Source organism: Prunus avium, chromosome 5, assembly GCF_965620075.1.
Source record: "Prunus avium chromosome 5, drPruAviu1.hap1.1, whole genome shotgun sequence".
Classification (NCBI taxonomy): Eukaryota; Viridiplantae; Streptophyta; class Magnoliopsida; order Rosales; family Rosaceae; genus Prunus; species Prunus avium.
In genome coordinates, this window is record NC_142288.1 from 28,514,705 (window position 1) to 28,535,525 (window position 20,821).

The following is a 20,821-nucleotide window of genomic DNA, read 5'->3' on the forward strand; positions in this document are numbered from 1 at the left end:
GATATGAAAGAACAAGGTTATATCCAACCATATCATCGAGGTGCCTTATTGTAACAGTTACATTATCATGGAGCCATGTGTGTAGTATTTCTCAAATGTGTGTAATGTTTCTCAAATGAGATTTTTGTGCTATCCGTCGTACTCAACTTAGGGTTTATGATTAGGGTTTTGATCGAGACCTAGGATTAGTACGTCTTTACCATTTGGTTTAACAAGTGCTGTGTTGTTGAACTAGGAGCTCTGGTTGCCCAAGAAGGGACTTGTTTTTGACCGCCAAAGTACCATTATATACACTTCAACCTTGTGGGGCGGTTATTCTTATGACCTTCCAATCAGTGGATTTGGTACAACAAAGATTGACATTTCAACACAAAGTCTAATCCTTTGATATTTATAAAATAATAAAATAAAACCGTCTAATCCTAATAATTCTCCTTGTGAAATACAAATCTTGTAGAGGTCTTGGTGGAAATTTTGGTACACATTTTCTCCAACTCTTTTGCTGCGGCTGATGGACCACAGTAGAAAACCCCTGTCCAAGAAACCCAAAATTTTCAACGTCTTTTTCCTTTTGATATGGCTGTTGCCCTACTTGCACGGCTACAAAGTTATAATGTACAAATCTTTTATGCTGAGAATTTATTTGCATCTTACCAATCCGTGCTTCTCTATGCCTACGTGCCAATTTTGAGAAGATGCTGATCCAGTTTGGTCGGGCAAAATGCGTACGTACCTGAAAATTCCATCAGATATATTATCTATATTTAACAACCAAATACTTTTCTCTTCTTTTTTTTTTTCAGCTTTTCTTTATGTGTATATCAGCAAAGACAGAAATGATTTCCCAGGTAAACCATTCCATTTGGTTGGAACACTCTTACCACCACAAGAGGGATAGAAAGAAGAGGGTTGTTTGATAGACGTTTAAGCCTGCAGATTGCTTTAACTAAGTATGCAGGCCAAAGCATTGTGATTAGGCATTATAGTGCAGTACTTACCGGAGTCCGGGAGACAAAGTCTATACCATTTTTGGCATGATGCAATGCCTGTATAGCGCTTATTAGAACCGAGCGTGCATCGCCCTCTTGATACACACAAGTTAAGAAATTGTGCATCTCTACAACAGACTGAAGGATGATGATCACCAAAAGTAATGAGAATGCAGTGAAAAATGGTTTGCAGAAAAAAAATTATGATTAAAGTTAACCTTACCTGCTTTTGGTTTGAGTTTGATATTTCCTTCATGGTGTCTCTGAACCAGTCAAAAGAGCTCTGTTCTCTTGTAACCCAATAAAGATAGGCTTTTAGTGGAGCCTTTCTTAAGCTGCCTTCTCTGCAACCAGTCTATTTTAAAAATACCCCCATCCCCCATCAGAAGGATTTGTTAGTTGTCTCAAGTGAAACACAAAGTATAACAAATTAAGTAAGCCAAGAAACTCTTACATGATCACAATGTGATTTTTCGGCACCATTGATAACATCTTTGAGGATGCTAATGAAAGGTGTAAAACCTATGCCTAGACCAATTAGAACAACAATGTCATACTTGACATGGTCTTGAGAGGCAGCACCATAGGGCCCATCAATGTGTACTTTGGGATAGCCCTTAACTCCAGATAATGTTGCCTGTAAAAGTTCAAAAGGAAAAAATCCCTGTACTGCATAAGCTTTTTCCAAATTTTGATCAACTCTTTCTATTCAATTTTCCCAATTTTTACCTCTTGGAAGAGACTGTATATTTGATAACTCCAGTCTCCAGCAGTTCTAATATGCACACTTAGGCAGTCGTCTTCGGGTCCAGAAGTCAAGGAAAACGGGTGCCTGAGTCAACGAACAAAGAAGCGAAAGAAACAGAATTCAAAATTCATAGGCATCAAAGTAAATTTTAGTTCATTACATGCAGGATTCTAGAACAGATCAATGCTATAGTTTAAATGTACCATTCAAATGGTGAAATTTGAGGGCATTGAATGAATATGTACATGCCACTCAGGTACTTAAACCCTTCTGGTTTATTCAATTGGAGGGACAAAACTTTTCCTGGATAAATACTTGCCTGCACAATTGTAACACAAAAAGAAGTAAACAAAGGGTTGAATTTAATTCCCAACTAACTGCCACTGCAACAATTGTAGAGTGATGAATTTTCAGAGTACGTCCTTCTGATTAACAAGGTTAATGGTAGTATTGGCCTATTACCTTCAAAATTTCCACCTCATAAAATCCTGATCGTATGGCTCGAAATACTCGTTCTCCGGTATATAATAGAACTGGAATGGCAATATACATCCATGTCTGCTTAAGCAAATTCTTAACATTAAAACTCTATTTGAAGGAAAAATTCCAAATACATGAGGACAAAATGAAGTTCAGTTTAAAGGCTTACTGTTTTTTCAGTTACATTGTCTGTAAGGAAGAGGAACATGGAGTGAAGAATGAGCAATGCATATACAGCAATGAACAAGTGGTGTGAGTACCAAAAGGTATTATAGCCTGTGACATTCCGAACAGACCTTGGTAGAGAAGGTGGTTGGCGGCGTGGCCATTTTGTTGCAAGTGAAAATGCTATCATCATTAGTACTACCATAATAATCCCTGTTGCCACCTCCTTTGTGGCCAATATTTCGAAGTATGATGGTTGATGGTACCCGAATCTGGCAGCTATTGTTTGCATGAAGATTAAACGATCCGAATCACTAATTCTTGGCAAGTCACAAGAAAGGTGAGCACCACCATGCAGGATAACTCCTACTACTATCCCTCCTGCAATCATCTGCACATATTCAACACAAAATGTAGACATGCTTCTTAGTAAAGTAGAGTGCTATATAGGACAAATTTTTCAAGTTTTTGAGGTTGGTTTTCCATTGGCTCCAAAACTAAAAAGCTTGAAATATTTGTTTTAAGGTGGTCGTTATGAGTGTGGAGCAAGTGTTCTACCACTAGAGCTAAGCTAGCTATCAGTCAAACTACCTTGTGGAAGTTAATGTTGTCATTAAATGGAATAATTGAGTTGATCGAACGGTTCTTGCGAAGCCATGTAATTGTATTACGACAAACAGGGAGGAGAATTAGAGCCATGTTGAATTTCAGGGTTTCAGCAGCACCTTTAGCAGTGGACAGGCAGTACCCCATTACTTGAAAAGCTGCTCTATGGCGATATTGTATGAATTTCCAAGTGAATAGTGCAGTACATATGATCAACCACAACAAAACTATCCATCCACGTCGCCAATATGATCGAAATAAAACTTCGGTCTTAGACCTTGGCTCTTCACATAGGTCGAAACTGTGATATGGATTATGTCTGATTGACAAGTGATTTGTTGAAAAGGATCCCTTTGATAAGCTCATTTTGATGAGAGTCTCAAATTGATTGAGCTGCAAGTTAATGGCGAACGTTAGAAAGTCAATAAAATATCCTTGAACATAATTTAACATGGTACAATCCGCAGAATTAGATGCTATTCATTTCTCAAATAGGGTCATATCTTTATTTTTGGCCTTGAGAGAATGAATTTCCATGTTTGAATGGTACCTCAATATATCCCTGGTTTTCAATGTCAAGCAGTTCCATGACTAAAGCAGCAAAGTCTTCTGCTTCCTCATGGGTCAATGATAACTTATTTGTAGAAGCACTTAGTATAATGGTCTGCAAAAGTGCCCAAATTCCAAGCGAACCAGTAACCATGAGCACAAAATTAATGCTATCTATGTAATAATGCAAGTTTTTTAGACCTGAAATGGTGAAGTTAATTACGGTCATTCAGGTAGAAGAGTGCTTTTCATGAGAGTGTGACTCAGTTACCTGCTTAATATCTTTCTTAGTTATTCTTCCGTCCATGTTTCTGTCACACCTGAAAAGAATTACAACCTTAGAGAAAAAGTCAATTCCAAAAGAAGGTAATTTTCTTGATGTAAACAATTGTAACAAGGCTTAAGCTAAGCATCTTATTGAATTATAATAAGGATTATTACAAGTCAAAGTAAATCCGTATCCTCGAATTGAAGCAAGGGTCAGTCATACGACACCAGTAACTATGCAGTTCGTCTTTCGGCATATCAACAGTCCGATCCCTTGTTCCCCTTAGAGCCCTTAATAGCTCATTAGCAAACTCTGGCGTCTGTTGCATGCCTGCCAAATATGAACCAAAGTATATTATCAAAGAAGGAGCTAATATATTTTTAAAGATGTAGATGTATGTAACAGCCAAAGGTAATTATATGACAGAAGAACAAAAATTTCAAGCTACTGCTACCATGGTAAATAACAACCACAGTAATTAATCTAAAAAGAAGAACAAAAACAGTAGAGGCCAACAAAGCCGCCCACCAAAAGAATAAAACTAATGCACACAGGGCAAGCCAAAGACACAAAGAAGTCAGAGAAAAAAACAAATACATTCTGCAAAAACAATCACATTCTGCAGAAAACATGTTCTGCAGAGAATAAACAGAACCAAGCCAAAAGTTAAAATGAAATAAAATATTGATGGGAATCGTTAATTCTATTTGCTAAACTTTAAAATATGTAATATGATAAACTTAATTAAGTGTAGGCTTGCTCACCTATACACAGACCAAAATCAGACCATTTTATAACCGGTTCAACTCCGTTTCCAGTCAATGCAAGCCGGTCAAACCGCTCCTCTACACCCTTCCACTCCATCCCACCGTTGCCCACGGTACCAACAAATCTCAGCCATTGAGTTTTAGTGGCTGAACCCGCTGTGGATACCTCCCCACCATTCTCCGCCATATAATACTGCCGGTTCAGTGCAGCTTGAAGTGGTTCTGTTTTATCACCATGAGGTTCAGTCCAAACCGGAGAGAAAGACAGAGGAACAACGCTAGTACTGCAAGAAGACGAAGAAGATGAAGATGGTGAGAGAGCTGAAACAGAGGGTTGGTGAGGGGTTTGGAGCTGTGCATGTGCCTCCATTTTTGGTGATCAAAGTTTTTGTAAGGAAAGAAAGAAATGTAGTTGGTTGTGATGTGGGAGTTTATTTAAAACAAGATTGATGGGTTTTCTAGAATGCAGAGTGCTCATAACTTGTTGAAAAGAATGCATGTTTTAAGGATGAAGAAGAAAAGAGTGGCAGCATTTAATTTGTTTTGTTTGAGAGATACAAACTGTAGCTAGCTTATGGGCTTTCTTGTTCACTTGGTTTCTTGTATTTGGGTGGTTAAGAAAATTAAGTAAGAGAGGTTTTGTTAGTGGCTGAAAAATTAGGAGCAGAAAGGAAATGAGAGCAGGTAGAGTAATGAAAAGGTTGTGATGAGAGAGAGAGAGAGAGAGAGAGAGAGAGAGAGAGAGAGAGAGAGAGAGAGAGAGAGTTAAATTTCCCACCAGCCAAAACCAAATACATCTCAGAATGAAATGATTCTCCCCATGCAAGAAAGGGATTTGGAGAATAATTAGTTATAAAAGTCACATTGAGCTAGCAGCTCCCAATTGCTCCATTAATTTGGACTTTGTGCATTGCATGCCTAGCTATGAGTTATATATATAATATTCTGTGGACAAAAGACAAAGGGTGTGCAGGTCATAAGACTTACAGTTATTTAATTGTGCACCCAACAACATCATGACCTTGAAGCGAAAGGGCAAGTGAGAAGTAGGCAAATGATTGGCCACAGTTCTTCATCAACTCAACTTTACGCAGTTGGTCAAAGCATGTATGTGTTTCTATATATCTAGTTTTTCGGTGACATATTTAAATAACATATTATATTTTGTGACTGGCCTTAACGAGATCCCCAAATATTTCCACTATGTATTATTCATCCAGTAATGTAAACAAAGTGTATAATTCGAGTTTCTCCTTCAAGTGGGTTCAAAAATTCTAAGAAATTGTCGTTTGCGAATATATAAGTTTTTGCACCCTCTTTTTCTGTGTTTCAAAATAGTGGAAAGATATGGAATTTTTTCAGATAATTAATTGTCTTTTGAGAGTATGAAAAGCTATCAAATTTGTCTAAGGTGAAAAGAAAAACAAATCATTTTTCCTCTAAGAAATTATTGCAGGTGTGGGTTATGCCCGTTGGTAGTTGGTTAGGACAATGAGCGGCAAGCCTGTCTCCTTACACTCGTTTGAATCTCATTCCCCCGTAAATTAGATTCACTTAAACTATCGCTTGTATTCCAAAAAATAAAAACTATATATTATCTTTGCATATTAGCTGAAAATGTTCAAGAAGATGGAATCACAAGAAAAAGTTGGACTGGGTCGACCCATCAACAAACTGGGTAAAGAGTGCAAGGCGAAGCAAAAGTAAGGCCCAAGCTGTCTACCTCCTCCACTTTCTAGTTGGGCTGACCCATCTGATGGACCTGAGTTGGGTCCCGACCCACCAGATTGGGCAAATAGAATACCTTTCATTAACGTTAATTTCGCAACTATGGAAAGTTTGTAGGTAGATCTGTACTTGGATTCCTTTACCAACCATCCTATAAAAAAAAAAAAAAAAAAAAAACCACACACACACACAGACACAGAGATTCCCTTAACAAACATTGAGGTGGGGGGAGGGAGTTACAGGAAAATCAAAAGCAAAGGAAGACGCAGCTAGATCTGAGAAAGAAAGCAAAACCAGTTATATACAGCGGTAATTTTCATTTCAGTTTTCCTTTGAATTTTTTATCGTGTGTCCTTCTCCATTTTGATTCTCTTGTCCCCTTTCAAGTTTTCGTTTATGTATAATTTTGAGACTGCTTATGATGTTTTGCCCTCTGCTTGCTTCCCGAGAAAATGCAACGAATGAATATGATTTTATACTCTTAAGTGTGTCTTTCGTTGCATAACTTATGTGAACTTACTAAATTTTTGTTTAACAAGTTTTCGTTTGTTAAGTTGTTTTTATACACGTTTATTCATGTATGTATTATGTACGTCGACCTGCATTTACTTTGCACAAAATATGTTAAACATTTTTAGTTACTTGGTTCTCTCAATATCGTTTGTTCAAACAGTTGGGTTGTTGTCTTTCTGTTAATTGAACAGAAATGTTGAATGTAATGTCAATATTTTTTCAATTTCTTTAAGGGGTTGGAGCCTTTGTGATTGATATGAAGGATATTTCTTTATGATTATTATTTTTTATTTGCTGGACATAGGTTTTCATGGAAGGATTGGTGGGTGCTTCACGAGTCACCCCAGTTCGTACTCATTTGAGGCAAAAGCAACTTCCTTTTGTTCCTACGTCTTCACTGCAATTTACGAAAAGTTTTTATAGAAATAGAACTAGAGTTGGAATGAACAAACATCCCAAATCACCCAACCCAATTGCTGCTTCAATTCTACCATTAGAAGCCTCTGCATTGAGCCGCTTTGACAACACGCAACCATCCAAAGGTAATGCGATTGATTGAACCTGGGAACTTGTATTTGCGTCTTTGGTAAAATTGGTTTGAGGAAACTTTTGATTCATTGGAGCTGAAAACTTAGCTTTGCAACATAAATTTATAATTTGTGGTAGAAAGTGTGGCACTATTTGTTGCGTCACTGAAATTTTGTATGGAATTTATGTTCAAAGACTGGAGAGCAGTTGCCTTACCTAGGCATAAGAGTATGTGCTTATGGATTCAGCTTTGAAATTAAAAATAAAAAGCTCAATAAAGTATAGTTCGAGACTTTCAGAACCATATGACCTTGTGTGATGGTTGTTTATTTTAATGTATAGAGGTTCTTGATTTATGGAGAAATGCTGATGCGGTGTGCTTCGATGTGGATAGCACTGTTTGCCTGGATGAGGGCATTGATGAACTTGCAGAATATTGTGGAGCTGGAAAGGCTGTTGCAGAATGGACGGCTAGGTTAAATTTATTATTGGAATTGCTTTCATCTGTTTCGTACTTTGGAATTTTCAACTCTCACTGTAGTTTTCATCCTTGCCAGGGCAATGAGTGGTTCAGTACCTTTTGAGGAGGCTTTGGCTGCTAGACTATCTTTGTTCAATCCTTCCCTATCTCAAGTCCAAGATTTTCTCGAAGAGAGGCCCGCAAGGTAGGAGGGCTCCTTTAGATTATCTTGAGTGTATGCTGGCTTCCTTTTAATTATCTATGGTTCATGTTGCCTTCTTGTTTGCTTAATTTGGAGCTTGCCTTTGGTCGTGATAAAATCATTGTGTTTTTCTTATAGAATTTGAAGACACAAGTTGTGACTACTTAAGATGAAAATATTGCCATTATTAGCAAAAGATGTATACGAGACATTTACTTGACAGCATATAAAATAATGACTTCCCAATGGTTATTTATACTTACCTCAAGAAATATTGTTGAAAGGGTAGAAATGAAATGATTTAGGTCTGCTTATTATTTGCACTTCTGGCAATTTGATGACCAAAAATTTTCTGATCTGGTTGTGGTGTACAATTCTGTGTAGGCTTTCACCTGGCATAGATGAGTTAGTCAAGAAGCTGAAGGCTAATAACACTGATGTTTACCTGGTCTCTGGAGGCTTCCGTCAAATGATCAAAGTATGCTGCTGAATAATTCAACGAGTGCCTTTGTTCTATTGCTACTTTTTTTCTCTCTCACTTATCATTTGTCAGTTGAAGATGCAGAATACATTGAAAATTAATATCCTCCTTTTATATTGGAAATTGTTAACTGAATAACTTTTTCTGAAGCCTGTGGCATCGATTCTTGGGATACCGCCTGAAAACGTGTTTGCAAATCAACTGCTATTTGGAACATCTGGAGAGTTTCTGGGTTTTGACAAAAATGAGCCCACTTCAAGGAGTGGTGGAAAAGCCACTGCAGTGCAACAAATAAGGAAGGTTGGTCTATGGCCGTTTGTTTAATGTTTTAGTTTCCAAGTATGTTGCTTGAAAAGCTGATCAAACTGGTTTTCCAGGCTCATAATTACAAGGAATTAATCATGATTGGGGATGGTGCGACTGATCTTGAGGTAATCAATCACTGAAACTTCCAAACTGCTATCCTGCAACTAGATTTGTTTGTGTTTTCTGTGTCTCACATACTCGCATATAGCCATGAATATAAAACTAAATGATAACCATGCTCGACAAGCCTTGAAACATTAAGACTTCTTTGTCAAGTGTCTCTGTCTCAGTGCGTTTCTCTCATATATAAGCATTATCAATGAAATAATATTTTGTTTAAGCTGACTCGTGAAATTCTCCATCCAATATCATTTGTCTCTATATCCAGGCACGCCAACCAGGAGGTGCTGACTTGTTCATTTGCTATGCTGGTGTTCAACTTCGAGAGGCTGTTGCGGCAAAGGCCAATTGGCTTGTTTTTAATTTCGAAGACTTGATAAGCTCCTTGGACTAATGGCCTGTACTCTTTTGTGCCCTGTTCATTCTTTATCGTGTACTATTTTTCCTCCATTGCGCTGCCTGCACTGCTTCATTAGTATAGTTATACCCTTCCGATTTGTACACGATGACATTTTCCTGTGTATAAAAATCACAGGAAGATGAATAAGGAGTGTGCATTGGGTGTTTCATTGTAGGATGCTGTGTACTTGAATGGGTAAATATATTGTGTGGGATACTAGTTACAAAGTTTATATAATTGATTGGACCATTTACCCTGAATTCTTGTACAATAAATACATCTGTGATATCAGGGAGAAGAAAACTCAAGTATTACATTGATGGAAAGTGTTGAGGTTGAGGTTGACCCTTGTGTGCAAGCATGTCTAAACATCAACACTTTCCTTGCAAAGAAGAAACAAGAGTTTCCTTTTACCTAATTTCTTATTCACTCATTCATTGGCATTGGGTTGTGCCTGTGGTAGTTAAAATGTCTATCAATCAAAAGAGCTGGTGGTTGGCCAACTCATTGAATTGGTGATCTAGTCCCCCACCTCATCCATTTAAGCACTAGAAACTTGCGAAAAAAGAAAAGCGACTGAACAGACAATTCCAATATCAGTAGCATCTTTGTTTTTTTTGGGTGAACAAAAGTTAAGGGGAAGAGGAGCCTATCCTATCTCAGGGTTAGAGTACACTGAGGCTTTTTTGAGGACATACACAGGAGGTCTTAGCCCCTTTTTGGGGTTTTACATATTACCCACCAAGGGAGATTATCGATTGTGAAACTTGAATCTAGGCCTAAATTGCAAAGAGAACGATTCTTCCCAACTCTACCAACCGTCGTTAGCGTATCATCTTAGATTTTGGTTTTGCCTAATATGTGCATTGCAAAGTATGAAATAAATGGGGCTTACAATTAAACAGGGGACATTGACAAATATCAATATAATAATTCAAAGTGCACTTTCTGGTTGCTCTGTGAAGCACTTGTAAGTGTGGTGTTAATGATGATAAGGGGTCCATCCATGTGGATTGCTTGGTCTGAATTTGAGTCTGAGGCCAAGCTAATCAAAGTTAGGAGCAAGCAAGTCCCCCTTTTGTGTCCTTTCCTTTCCTTTTCACATAATCTATTTCCATTTCCTCTTGTTTGGGCTACACTTTACATAACATTGTGACCCCTCCCCCCTACCCATTTATTTTCTTCAATTTATGCTTTAAAACAGTGATTGAGTTCAAAAGGTCCCTACAAAAGTGACAATCTTTTTCAACTGCCATATTAGCGTTAAAAAACTTTTCCAACTTTCATCTTGACTTAAGATGGATGAACAAGGTGGTTGGTATTTTATTTCATTTTCTTGTATACTTTTTCTTTCTTTTTCTTTTTTTTGTTGGGTTTTGTAAAGGGCGATTATATCTAAGACACATCATAGAAAAGCCGACCAAGTTCTTTCAAAGAATGCCTACTTTGAAAAGGATGTAAGAAATCCAAGAGCTTATGTATGAGAGAAGTGATTAGGATCTACCCAAATGTCCAACCGGGGAAAAAAAAAACTATTCAGAGCTTATAAAAAATTAATTTTCTTTTAAAATATAGAATTTAAATTAAAATGAAAATTTTGTTTTTTTTGGTCTTAATTTTTTTTTAATCAAGAAGACGATAGTAATATTTATCGGATAGAATTTTATTATTTTATGCGTCCTTAGAAAATAAAAAGAAAAAGACAAAAATGAATTAATTCTGTTTTAAAAAAGGAAAGGAAAAGACCTCGTTTATCAAATGTAAGAATTTGTGAGGTGTATCCCTCTGTAGATAACAGAGCAACGGGTGTTATTCCTCCGAGGAATCCAGTTCTTCAAGATTCACCAAAAATCGTCTTCGAAAGTTGGGTTTCTCTTAGATTTGCTTCCCAAACTCACAGGTTCTTTTAAATTAAGTTTTTTTTTTCTTGCTTCTCCATCGCCAAGAAGAGGAAGAGCTCTGAGCTATTTTCACCTTCTTGCCAATGCGGTAGTCATTCAAATGGGTTTTCTGAGCCAAGAGGCTGCTTTCAAAGTCGTAATAGCTTAGATTTTTGATATCCAGGCAGGCATCCCTGAGCTTTTGTTGCGGTTGTGGCTTCTTGGAGGAGTTTTCCGAGGAAATGGGGTTTGTTCTTTGATAGTGTATGTAGGTTGCTATCAATAAGTGGGTAGATTTTAGATTTTCGGCATTCCTTGGAAAATATGGTTCTTGTTTCTGATATGCTGTGGTTCTTGTAGCTCTTGGTTGATTATCTTTTGTGAGTTTGAGAAATTTGTCCCTGCAATTGTTTATTGCTGCACAAGTTGAGGCTTATTCAGTATTTTGGGCTTGCATATTGATGCCTATTAACTGTTTTGTTCTGCGCCAAAAGTAGTAATTTACTGTGGTCCAGATTTGGATTCTGAGAATTGATAGAGGAAATTCTGTCTTGTTGAGTTGGGCAGCTGTTTTACTTTCTACAAAGCTGGCTTTTAGTAATGTATTTTCATAATCAGTTGCGCCAAACTGTGAAGGTTTTTGATTCTTAGATTCAAACTTCTTTCCCCCTCACACTTGGCTTCATGGAATTTTTTGGTTGTGGGTTGTTGATATCGAGAACTGAAAGAAAGATAAAATTTTGCTTTGTGGAATCCGGTTAGTGTGTGTTTTTCAGTGGAAGGGACAGCAGATATGGACTTGTGGGTGGTTGCAGCAGCTGCAGGCGCTGGATATTTGACTAAGTATTGGCAGAATATTTCTAGGAATGGGGATAAGGATAGCGTGTTACACTTTTCTTCTGGGGATGCAAATCTTGACAAATCTGAGTCCCCAAGCCATCCCTTCCAGAGACTCGCACGGAGAAAGAAAGTGGGTGATGCTGTTTCTACAGATAGAAAAAAGGTTTCAGATAATAACCTGTTAGAAAGTGCTTGTGGGACAGAAGTGGCTTCTACTAGTGGGTATGATGGTGAAAAACTGGGAGGCTTTGTAAATTACAAGGACTGCAATGTACTTTCTCTATCAAATTTGTTACCAGTATACTCAGGAAATGACAATAAGGATGGGGATGGAACTTGGCTAAGTAATGATATTGATGACAGTACTAGTGTCATGTTGCCTAAATCTCCAAATGTAGAAAGGGGTTCTTCTCATGTTCCTCTGAGGAACAGAAGCTCTATTAGAGCTGAACATTCATACAGGCATATTGTTAAGCCAGTCAGTTCCTTAGAAAGTTGCCTTATGGCTCAATTATATAAAGAGCGTGCTGAAATGGAAGAGTATGCACTTACCCTTCCATCATCATCCACTCCAAGTATTAGGCCATTGTTTGTGACTGATGGAAGCCGAATAATCAGCAGAGGTAGTGGTGATCATTTCAGTGCTCATATTGGAATTGAGGAAAATAAGCTGCGTAAGGAAGCCTATTTAGAAACAAATGAAAATGTCTGCGGGTTTCCTCCACCACCGAAACTGGGTTATTTGGATCTCTCCAAGAAGACGAAAACTAAGACAGGAAAGGGACGGAATGGAAGATTGGGCAGTTCCAGTAAAATGGTCAATGGGAAACACTTCCATTCTGAAGGTGGTAGTCTTCTCATATTCTAGTGGTATCTTTATTTTTTGTGTAATTCTCAGTAATATTCAGATGGTTATAGACTAGAATTCCACTTCATAAGAGTAACCTATGTCTTTGTTTTAGAGGCTGTTCAAGTCTGTCTCTTTGCTTAAAAGTTTTTGTGTTCTATCCTTGTCATGGAATTTTCTTTCTGTTAGGAAACATATTAAATTTTCAAAGCAAGGGAAAATCAATTATGTCTACTGTTATACAGGAGAAAGGATATTATCCAGCGTTATTAGGTTGCTAAGCAAGGGAAAGTCATTTGTTTATATGATTATGCCCTATTAAGTCACTAAGTTCAAGAGACTAATAACAGATCCTAAGTGCATATACGACTAGAACCAATTGTGAAGCTACTATTTGTGTTGACCATCCAGTAATTAAATTGCTACTCGTGAGTGTATGGTATTTTTCTAATTTGTCACAGTTCATGTCCTAATACTTTTGCCTTCATCAGGTTCGCCAGAAGGACCAGTTCTACTGTGTCTTGGGATTTCTATTGGCATAATATCTTCTTTTATAACAAATAAACGAGAAGTTGACAAGTTGAAAGATCTATTGAAGCAGACTGAGAACTTGGTTCAGGATCTGGAGGAAGAACTTGAGATGAAAGATTCAGTAACAGTGAAGGAGCTAGCTAAGGAGAATTATGAATCACATGATACTTGTGACCATTCATTTTTTGACAGGGCACCAAATTCTTTTTCTCCTGAACAGAATATGGACAAATATGATGGTAGAGATTCATATGACCAGAAAGCAGAAGAGTTTTCAGAATCAATGAGTAAAATAGAGGCAGAGCTTGAAGCTGAACTTGAGAGGTTGGGGCTAAACGTGAATACTTGTATTACAGAGAGAAGATTGATTGATCTTGCCGAGGTCAGTGTATGCATAATTTGTATTCTTATGTTTAAGCAGCACATCTTTATATTTTTGTTTTACATTGAATCTATATATGTTCATTGGGTTCAAGTACCTCACTGTATTAAATATACATTTGGCCTTTTCCTATTACTCAAATGGTTTTCTGTGCTGAGCTTCATGGGTGGAATCATCCAAATAATTACTTCAAACCAAGTGAAAAAGAAAAAACAGCAATTTTATTAATTCTGCTTACAAGGCTTCAAACATATTCATTCTGTTTTACTTATGCTAGTATTTTAATACCATGGACCTTGCTAGTCTATAAAACTTACCAAATGCTAAGAATTGAGATATTTGATTGTAACGTTTGATTGTTGGGGTGTTTAGGTATTTATATTAAACATTAATAAGGCTCTCTTTCTTTTTCTTTGTCAGTTCTAGTATCATGTCTTTCTTTCTAGGAAATGAATTTTAATCTCATAGGGCCCGCCCATTACTTATTTTCTTTAATTCAAATGAACTTTTTTGGCTAATGTTGTGATCTCATCAAATTCTTGTTAAGTGCTAACAGAGATGAAAATTTGTGCAGCTTGATCCAGACTTAATGGCAGATTTTGCTCAAGGCGAGTTGAGAGCTGACATCGTTGGTGGTTTAGATGTTGCCCAACCCAAGTCAAATGAAGAGGCAAGCAGCGCCTCTACGGCTCATCACTGTGCAAACTATGCAGTTTCTCCTAGAGAGCTTAGCTTGCGTCTGCATGAAGTTATCCAATCAAGACTAGAAGAACGTGTCCAGGAGCTTGAGGCAGCTCTAGAGAACAGCCAAAGGAAGGTGAAAAACGTGGAATTGAAGGACGAGGATTGTGGAAGAGGTTTCTCAGAAAGTCGTATACATTCCACAATCCAAGAAAGTACAAATTCTGAAGAAAAATGCAAAACCGTGGCGGAGCCTCTGGTCATGAATTTATCAGGAGAAGCTTTAGATGCATACAATGAGGCTTATGAAGAGTTGATGAAGATCAGTGAGTCAGAAGAGGAGGATTCGCCTTGTCAAGTTTTTGAAACATTCAGGGCTCAGAGCCCCGGTCAAACTCAAAGTGATGAGGTAAGTGGTTCCATAGGACATTTTGCTTCCAGTAAAGAGGAAACCTTAGCCGAGGATATCTTTTCCTTCGAGAGCAAAGTAAGAATGTTGGATGAGGAGCACATTTCCAGGGTTCAAAGTTCAAATAACACATCTGTAACTGGGGAAGAGCATAGTGATTCTGATGCAGAGATGGAGAAACAATTGATAATGCAGATTGTGGAGAAGACCAAGAAAGGTTCTCCTGTAGTCCTGAATGCGCAAAGGTGGTTGTTCCAATCAATGGATGAGACTGAGAGTTAAAATGAAACAGAAATCAAATTTTGCACTGTATAGATCCATACGAAGTATAGAAGAGGTTAGGTATTCATTCTATAGCTAAGCTAATCTGTCATTCGTTCTAACGATGTTTACTGATTCTTTTTTCAAGGCTTTGTTTATCCAGTCATCAGAAACTTGCTCAAATATTTTCAATTTTATATGCTCTTCCATTTCTGTCTCACCTTCCTTGTTTCTCTTCTGTCCAAGGGATCATAAGATTTACAGCCCTGTGTTTGCAACTTTCAGTTCTAGAGGAAAACTTTTGTAGTATCCATTTTGATTTAATGAATGGACATGCACAATAGGGAAAATTGAAATAAATCAGAGATTCTGCCCCTTTATCGCTGTACAATTGATGACTTTGCTCTCTTTTGCTGAACATTGAACGCATTTTGCTTTTTTCTTCTACATTGAACAATTTCTTAATAGATTTGATAAGAGGAACTTTTGTTCATCATTCATTTCAAGAATCTGAATATGAAACCGATGCTTTCACGCTATTCATCATGCATTTCAACAATTTCCTCCTATTATTGCACTTCAATTTAAGTTTCTATTTCATTTTAAAAGAAAAATAAGGAAGACCATGAATCACAATTATTTCCACAATCCAGGTCCTTAGTTGACAAAGCACATTAAAGGGTGCAAGAAATTCACAGAAAAATCCGACAAACGAAATTAATAGTTCAGGAAGATGGGGCGGGGGGGCCATTCAGCTGTAACAAAAAGACAATCTACTAGTAGCTCTGCGGAGAAGCAAACTAAATTGCTCCTCTCATATCTAAATATTATCAAGCCCTCTTGAGAAAGTTGCCGGCGTCATCGTCATCCCTATCATTTCCTTCCAATGGATCATCCAAGCTGAAACCACCTTTGTTCTCTCCCAATTGAGCTCCACCACTGCCAAAGCTGTTGTCAGCACCGCCAACAAAGTCATCAGCACCACCAACACCGCCAGCAACACCGAATTTGCTGCTATTGCCAAAACCACCTCCAGTGCTAGCAGTTTCAAAAGTGTTTGCACTTGGATAATTACCACCACTGTTGTAGCCACCTCCACTTCCACCGTATCCTCCACCAGTGTTCCCACCACCATAACTACCTCCACCACCAGTGTTCCCACCACCAAAACTACCACCACCGCCGTAACCACCGCCGCCGCCACCATAACCACCACCGCCGTAACCTCCACCACCTCCGTAGCCGCCATCACCGAAGTTAGGGCGAGGCCTATCAGTAGCATAATTCACCCTTACTCGGCGGCCATGAAGCTCCTAGAGGATTTCCAGACAAATGTTTTAACATAAGACGAATGTTTTAACAATTATAAAGGTATATGAGGAAACAACTAAAAACAGAAAGAAGAAAACAAATTCATAAAAATAACTACCTGCCCATCCAAGGCCTGGATGGCACTGGATGCCTCCTCGCTACTGGTGAAAGTGATGAACCCAAATCCTCTAGATCTACCAGTTTCACGGTCACTGATGATTCTTGCTACAAGAAGTCATTGAGCACCAAATTATTGCAGAAGTTCAAACTCCATTAAAACAAATAGCTACTGCAAAGTGTGTATAATTTTAAATGCATTATTTTCAACATTATGCATTTACAATACCAGGTACAGTCCCCGGAGTAATTTTGTCTAGAATTCACAAAACAAAACTATTAAGACAATGACATACCATCAATAACTTCACCATATTTTGCAAAAGCTTCCCTCAGACTCTGCTCATCTGTCTGGTACGAAATACCTGCATTACAAAAACTGAGACCATCTTAGCACAAATTCGCCACACAGAGGAGGGGGGAAATCATATTTGAGACTCTTGAGGAATTCTGACAGCAACAGCACCTCCAATAAAGAGTTTTGAACTCGCCATGCTTGACATGCATCTTACTGCTTGATGGATAGACAGTTTGAAAGGAGATAATTCAGATCTGATCTGCTTGTTTGCAGTCTGTCTGAGTATATTCCCAATTTTACTTAAGAAAGCCATTGCAATAACCTAAAACAAAGCACAAGCAAACAAGTTCAATGAACAGATATTTATCATAATAAGAGTGGATACAACAATCAATTCTCTTGGTTAAAGACTATACTCTACACATGTTATAGTCATGTCAACAGAAATGTCGAATTAAGTCTGTATAAGAACCCTTAATCTAAAATTGTGTTAAAAGTACACACAGGATGCTAATACTTTACTAATAAATAACAAGAGAGCCATTTCTAAAGCTACCCAAAACAATGATTATAAAAATAAATCATTCGCATACTACTGAAACAAAACAAACCAATAAGAATGTGACTCAGTCAATAAGTTAAACAATATTCATTTGATAAGCACATATTGCACTTCCTTGCTCCGAAAAGGTTCAAAACTCAGAAATCAAAACTTCATTCTTCACAGAACTCAGAAAGATGCAGGGAAAAAAACCATTTTGAAGAATTTCTACAAAACCAAACGGAAAATCTAAAATAAAAACTTCGTTTTTTTACCCCTTGTTCGACAAATCAAAAAAGAACGTTGCCGAAATATCCACCACAAAAGCCAGGAATCAAAATCTCATCTTTAACAGAGCCCTATAAATAATAATCACACGCACACATATATACATGTCTATATGGATCATAGACCAAATACCCACAATGTAAAATCACTTCAAAACAAAAAAAGAAAAATCCGCAGCGAATAGCAACAACAAATTAAACAAAGAATATAAAAGTATCGCAAGCATAATAATAACAATCATAAGCGATGAATGAGAAGCCTCGTCAAACCGTACCTTGTCCGCTTCTCTCTGTCACTCTGCGTTCAAGGATCGACTAAAACCCTAAGGTTTTGATTCGAATAGGGTTTATGTATCAGAAATGGGACTCGGGGTCTGTTATATGGAGGACTCTAGAAAATCTGATCCGTCAAATTAGGGGTCAAATTTACAGCCGTTGGATAAGAGCCGTGACGGTGAGGGTCGTATATGTTAGTTGCGCGGTACTGCGTGTACGTGGGACGTTAAGATTGGGTTGTTTTAGAGTTTTTATGACAGCCAGAGAATCCCCCTTTGAAGAACCTCAAAAATATCTGCCTGATCCTCATCCTATGCCTACGTAGAAATATTCATTTTGCATTTTCAATTCTAACCACCAATTAGCGGGCCGAAGCCCAAACTAACCAGAACTTACAAGAAATGTAATACAATCAAGCCCAAGGCAAATGTGATACAATCTAATTATTTAGGAAATTTCCAGTTACAATTATGATTTTCAAAATTGAGATTTTATTTGGATAATTAATCTACAGAAAACACTGACAAACTATTCCACATTTTGTAACTTTAGATAAGTAGCTTATAGAAAATTTATAAATAACAAATTCTATTAGTCATACTAAAAATCATTTTTACTCTTCTTATTTTAAGAAAGATAGTCAAGTCAGTCAAAAAGGTCTAGTCCAGTGAAAAATGATTTTAGTTTGTAAATCAGTAGTTTCAAATTCGAACTCTCATAACACCTTCATAGACTAGTAGTTCGTGTGTGAGAAACTCATAATTGTAATTAGATTGTCGCCTGTATTTAAAAATAAAAAAAATTAAAAGACGGTGTAGTCAAATTTAAAATGGCAGAATTCCTGCTCTCGTACGGAGTCATCACTTTGACTAACACTTTACCCCTTACGGGCCGAGCCGGTGTGAGTGAGGATTAGTCTGGGTTGTGGTTGATGCTTAAAGGTGCCACCCATAATTGGGGCCCATCCAGGATCACTTCATGGTTCAGACCAAAAAAAATAAAAAATTTAAGATGGCACGTAAACAGGCGAGATATTTAGTTCCTAGTTAAATAAGAAAAATACTATTTCCTATTATTTTAAAAATAAAAAGCAAAACACAAAGTCAGATAGATGAGCGGTTAAAATTCTCCCTCATCGCCATCGACTGGTCAAGCAGTCAAAGAACCAAAACCTGCGAAAAGTTTCTAAGCTGAACCCTCAAAGTGCCGGACAAATCTCAAAATACCCATCAATCGGAGCACCCCCAAGAACCGAAATTGATCCAATTTTCGAATACACAATGGCCCAAAACCCAAGACCCACAACCATTCTTGAATCTCTAGGCGAAGAACTTATCAGAATCATCACACCAGTATCAATCTGTATGTTGCTAGTGGTCATTTTGGTAACAATCTTAAACGCGGACTCATCTTCATCAGAAACAGTGACCTCCATAGCCACCATTGCTTACACTGAGGCCACCTCAGACTCTTCGTGGGACAAATTCGTAGGTGCCGTTTTGAACTCCCTTGTGTTTGTTGCTGTTGTCACTGTTGTCACGTTCGTTTTGGTCCTTCTTTTCTATCTCAGATGCACTGAGTTCTTGAAAATCTACATGGGTTTCTCTTCTTTTGTTGTGTTGGGGTTTATGGGCGGTGAAATTGCCTTGTTTCTGATTCAAGACTTCAATGTTCCCATTGATTCTATCACATTTCTTCTGGTTTTGTTCAATTTTACTGTTGTAGGTGTCTTGGCTGTGTTCATGTCAAAAATGGCAATTCTTGTCACACAAGCATATTTGGTTGTTATTGGAATGCTGGTTGCTTATTGGTTTACATTATTGCCTGAATGGACTACTTGGGTGCTATTGGTTGCCATGGCCTTGTATGATCTCGCTGCGGTTTTGTTGCCTGTTGGGCCATTAAGGCTCTTGGTAGAGCTTGCAATATCTAGGGATGAAGAGATTCCTGCTTTGGTTTATGAGGCTAGGCCAGTAACTTCTCATGATTCCAGTGGTGGTGTGCGTCAGAGGAGAGTTTGGAGAGATAGGAGAAATGAGGATTCGAATAATGGGCCTCATTCCAATGAGAATATCAATTCTGTTTTGGCGGAGAATGGAAATTCTGGGTCAAACTCTAATGTGAATGCCAATGACACTTCACATTCAAATTCAAATCCTGGTGAGTTTGGCAGTGGGCATAATGATTCGAGTTTGGTTAGAGCCGAAGAGGGGCGAATTCCGGATAGGGATCGAGAGCTTTCTGCGCCATTACTAGAACGGATAACAAATGTTGAGCAGCGTGGGCAGGAAGATGCTGTGGCAAGTGAAAGTGTGGTGCTGGAGGGTATTGGATTGGGGTCCTCTGGTTCAATCAAGCTGGGATTGGGAGACTTCATCTTCTACAGCGTTTTGGTTGGGAGGGCAGCAATGTATGATTTTATGACAGTGTATGCATGTTATCTTGCCATTATAGGTGGTCTGGGAATTACTTTGATGCTGCTGGCTTTGTATCAAAAAGCTTTGCCTGCTCTTCCTGTGTCAATACTGCTCGGCGTAGTGTTTTATATATTGACCCGGCTCTTGCTTGAAGTTTTTGTTGTACAATGTTCTTTGAACCTCATCATGTTCTAGACAGAAAAATTATGTTGTACAAGTTTGATGGGCAGCTACACAACACATGTAAAGCATCAGAGTATACTGTATGAAACTGATGATTGATTGCTGCAACTTGTATTTTTCTGTGAATTTGTTGCATATACAGAACCAGTAAGAGCTTTGCTATAACAGTTCAAATCAATAGCAAGATCTTTTCTTCTTTCTGTTCATAGTGAATCGACTTTTTTGTTTCCGCCAAGGGAAATTCACAAAA

General features: G+C 37.9%; 5 protein-coding genes across 5 annotated transcripts; 3 read left to right on the plus strand and 2 right to left on the minus strand.

Annotated features, from left to right (window-relative positions):
- Window positions 1-42: 42 nt before the first annotated feature.
- LOC110753392 (respiratory burst oxidase homolog protein F-like) lies at window positions 43-5,560 on the minus strand. The gene is made up of 14 exons (XM_021954297.2): window positions 4,570-5,560; window positions 3,979-4,135; window positions 3,809-3,857; window positions 3,539-3,652; window positions 2,974-3,381; window positions 2,387-2,773; window positions 2,200-2,295; window positions 1,941-2,056; window positions 1,719-1,821; window positions 1,444-1,626; window positions 1,213-1,344; window positions 999-1,127; window positions 655-733; window positions 43-532 (listed from the first exon to the last, which is right to left on the minus strand). The coding sequence occupies exons 1-14, from the start codon at window positions 4,940-4,942 to the stop codon at window positions 423-425; spliced, it is 2,436 nt and encodes an 811-aa protein (XP_021809989.2). The 5' UTR covers window positions 4,943-5,560; the 3' UTR covers window positions 43-422.
- An 865-nt stretch (window positions 5,561-6,425) lies between these two features.
- On the plus strand, window positions 6,426-9,570 carry PSP (3-phosphoserine phosphatase). Its single transcript, XM_021954299.2, has 8 exons — window positions 6,426-6,609; window positions 7,118-7,355; window positions 7,684-7,816; window positions 7,899-8,006; window positions 8,388-8,481; window positions 8,635-8,784; window positions 8,862-8,915; window positions 9,179-9,570. Exons 2-8 carry the CDS (start codon window positions 7,124-7,126, stop codon window positions 9,302-9,304), a joined length of 897 nt encoding a protein of 298 aa, XP_021809991.1. The 5' UTR covers window positions 6,426-6,609; window positions 7,118-7,123; the 3' UTR covers window positions 9,305-9,570.
- Window positions 9,571-11,058: 1,488 nt separating this feature from the next.
- LOC110753337 (uncharacterized) lies at window positions 11,059-16,179 on the plus strand. The gene is made up of 3 exons (XM_021954232.2): window positions 11,059-12,875; window positions 13,369-13,790; window positions 14,365-16,179. Exons 1-3 carry the CDS (start codon window positions 11,984-11,986, stop codon window positions 15,160-15,162), a joined length of 2,112 nt encoding a protein of 703 aa, XP_021809924.1. The 5' UTR covers window positions 11,059-11,983; the 3' UTR covers window positions 15,163-16,179.
- LOC110753338 (uncharacterized) lies at window positions 15,778-18,129 on the minus strand. The gene is made up of 5 exons (XM_021954233.2): window positions 17,971-18,129; window positions 17,036-17,189; window positions 16,866-16,934; window positions 16,571-16,677; window positions 15,778-16,454 (listed from the first exon to the last, which is right to left on the minus strand). The coding sequence occupies exons 2-5, from the start codon at window positions 17,178-17,180 to the stop codon at window positions 15,972-15,974; spliced, it is 804 nt and encodes a 267-aa protein (XP_021809925.1). The 5' UTR covers window positions 17,181-17,189; window positions 17,971-18,129; the 3' UTR covers window positions 15,778-15,971.
- Window positions 18,130-19,072: 943 nt separating this feature from the next.
- LOC110753384 (presenilin-like protein At2g29900) lies at window positions 19,073-20,777 on the plus strand. The gene is made up of 2 exons (XM_021954286.2): window positions 19,073-19,462; window positions 19,697-20,777. Exons 1-2 carry the CDS (start codon window positions 19,252-19,254, stop codon window positions 20,581-20,583), a joined length of 1,098 nt encoding a protein of 365 aa, XP_021809978.1. The 5' UTR covers window positions 19,073-19,251; the 3' UTR covers window positions 20,584-20,777.
- The last annotated feature ends 44 nt before the right edge of the window (window positions 20,778-20,821 follow it).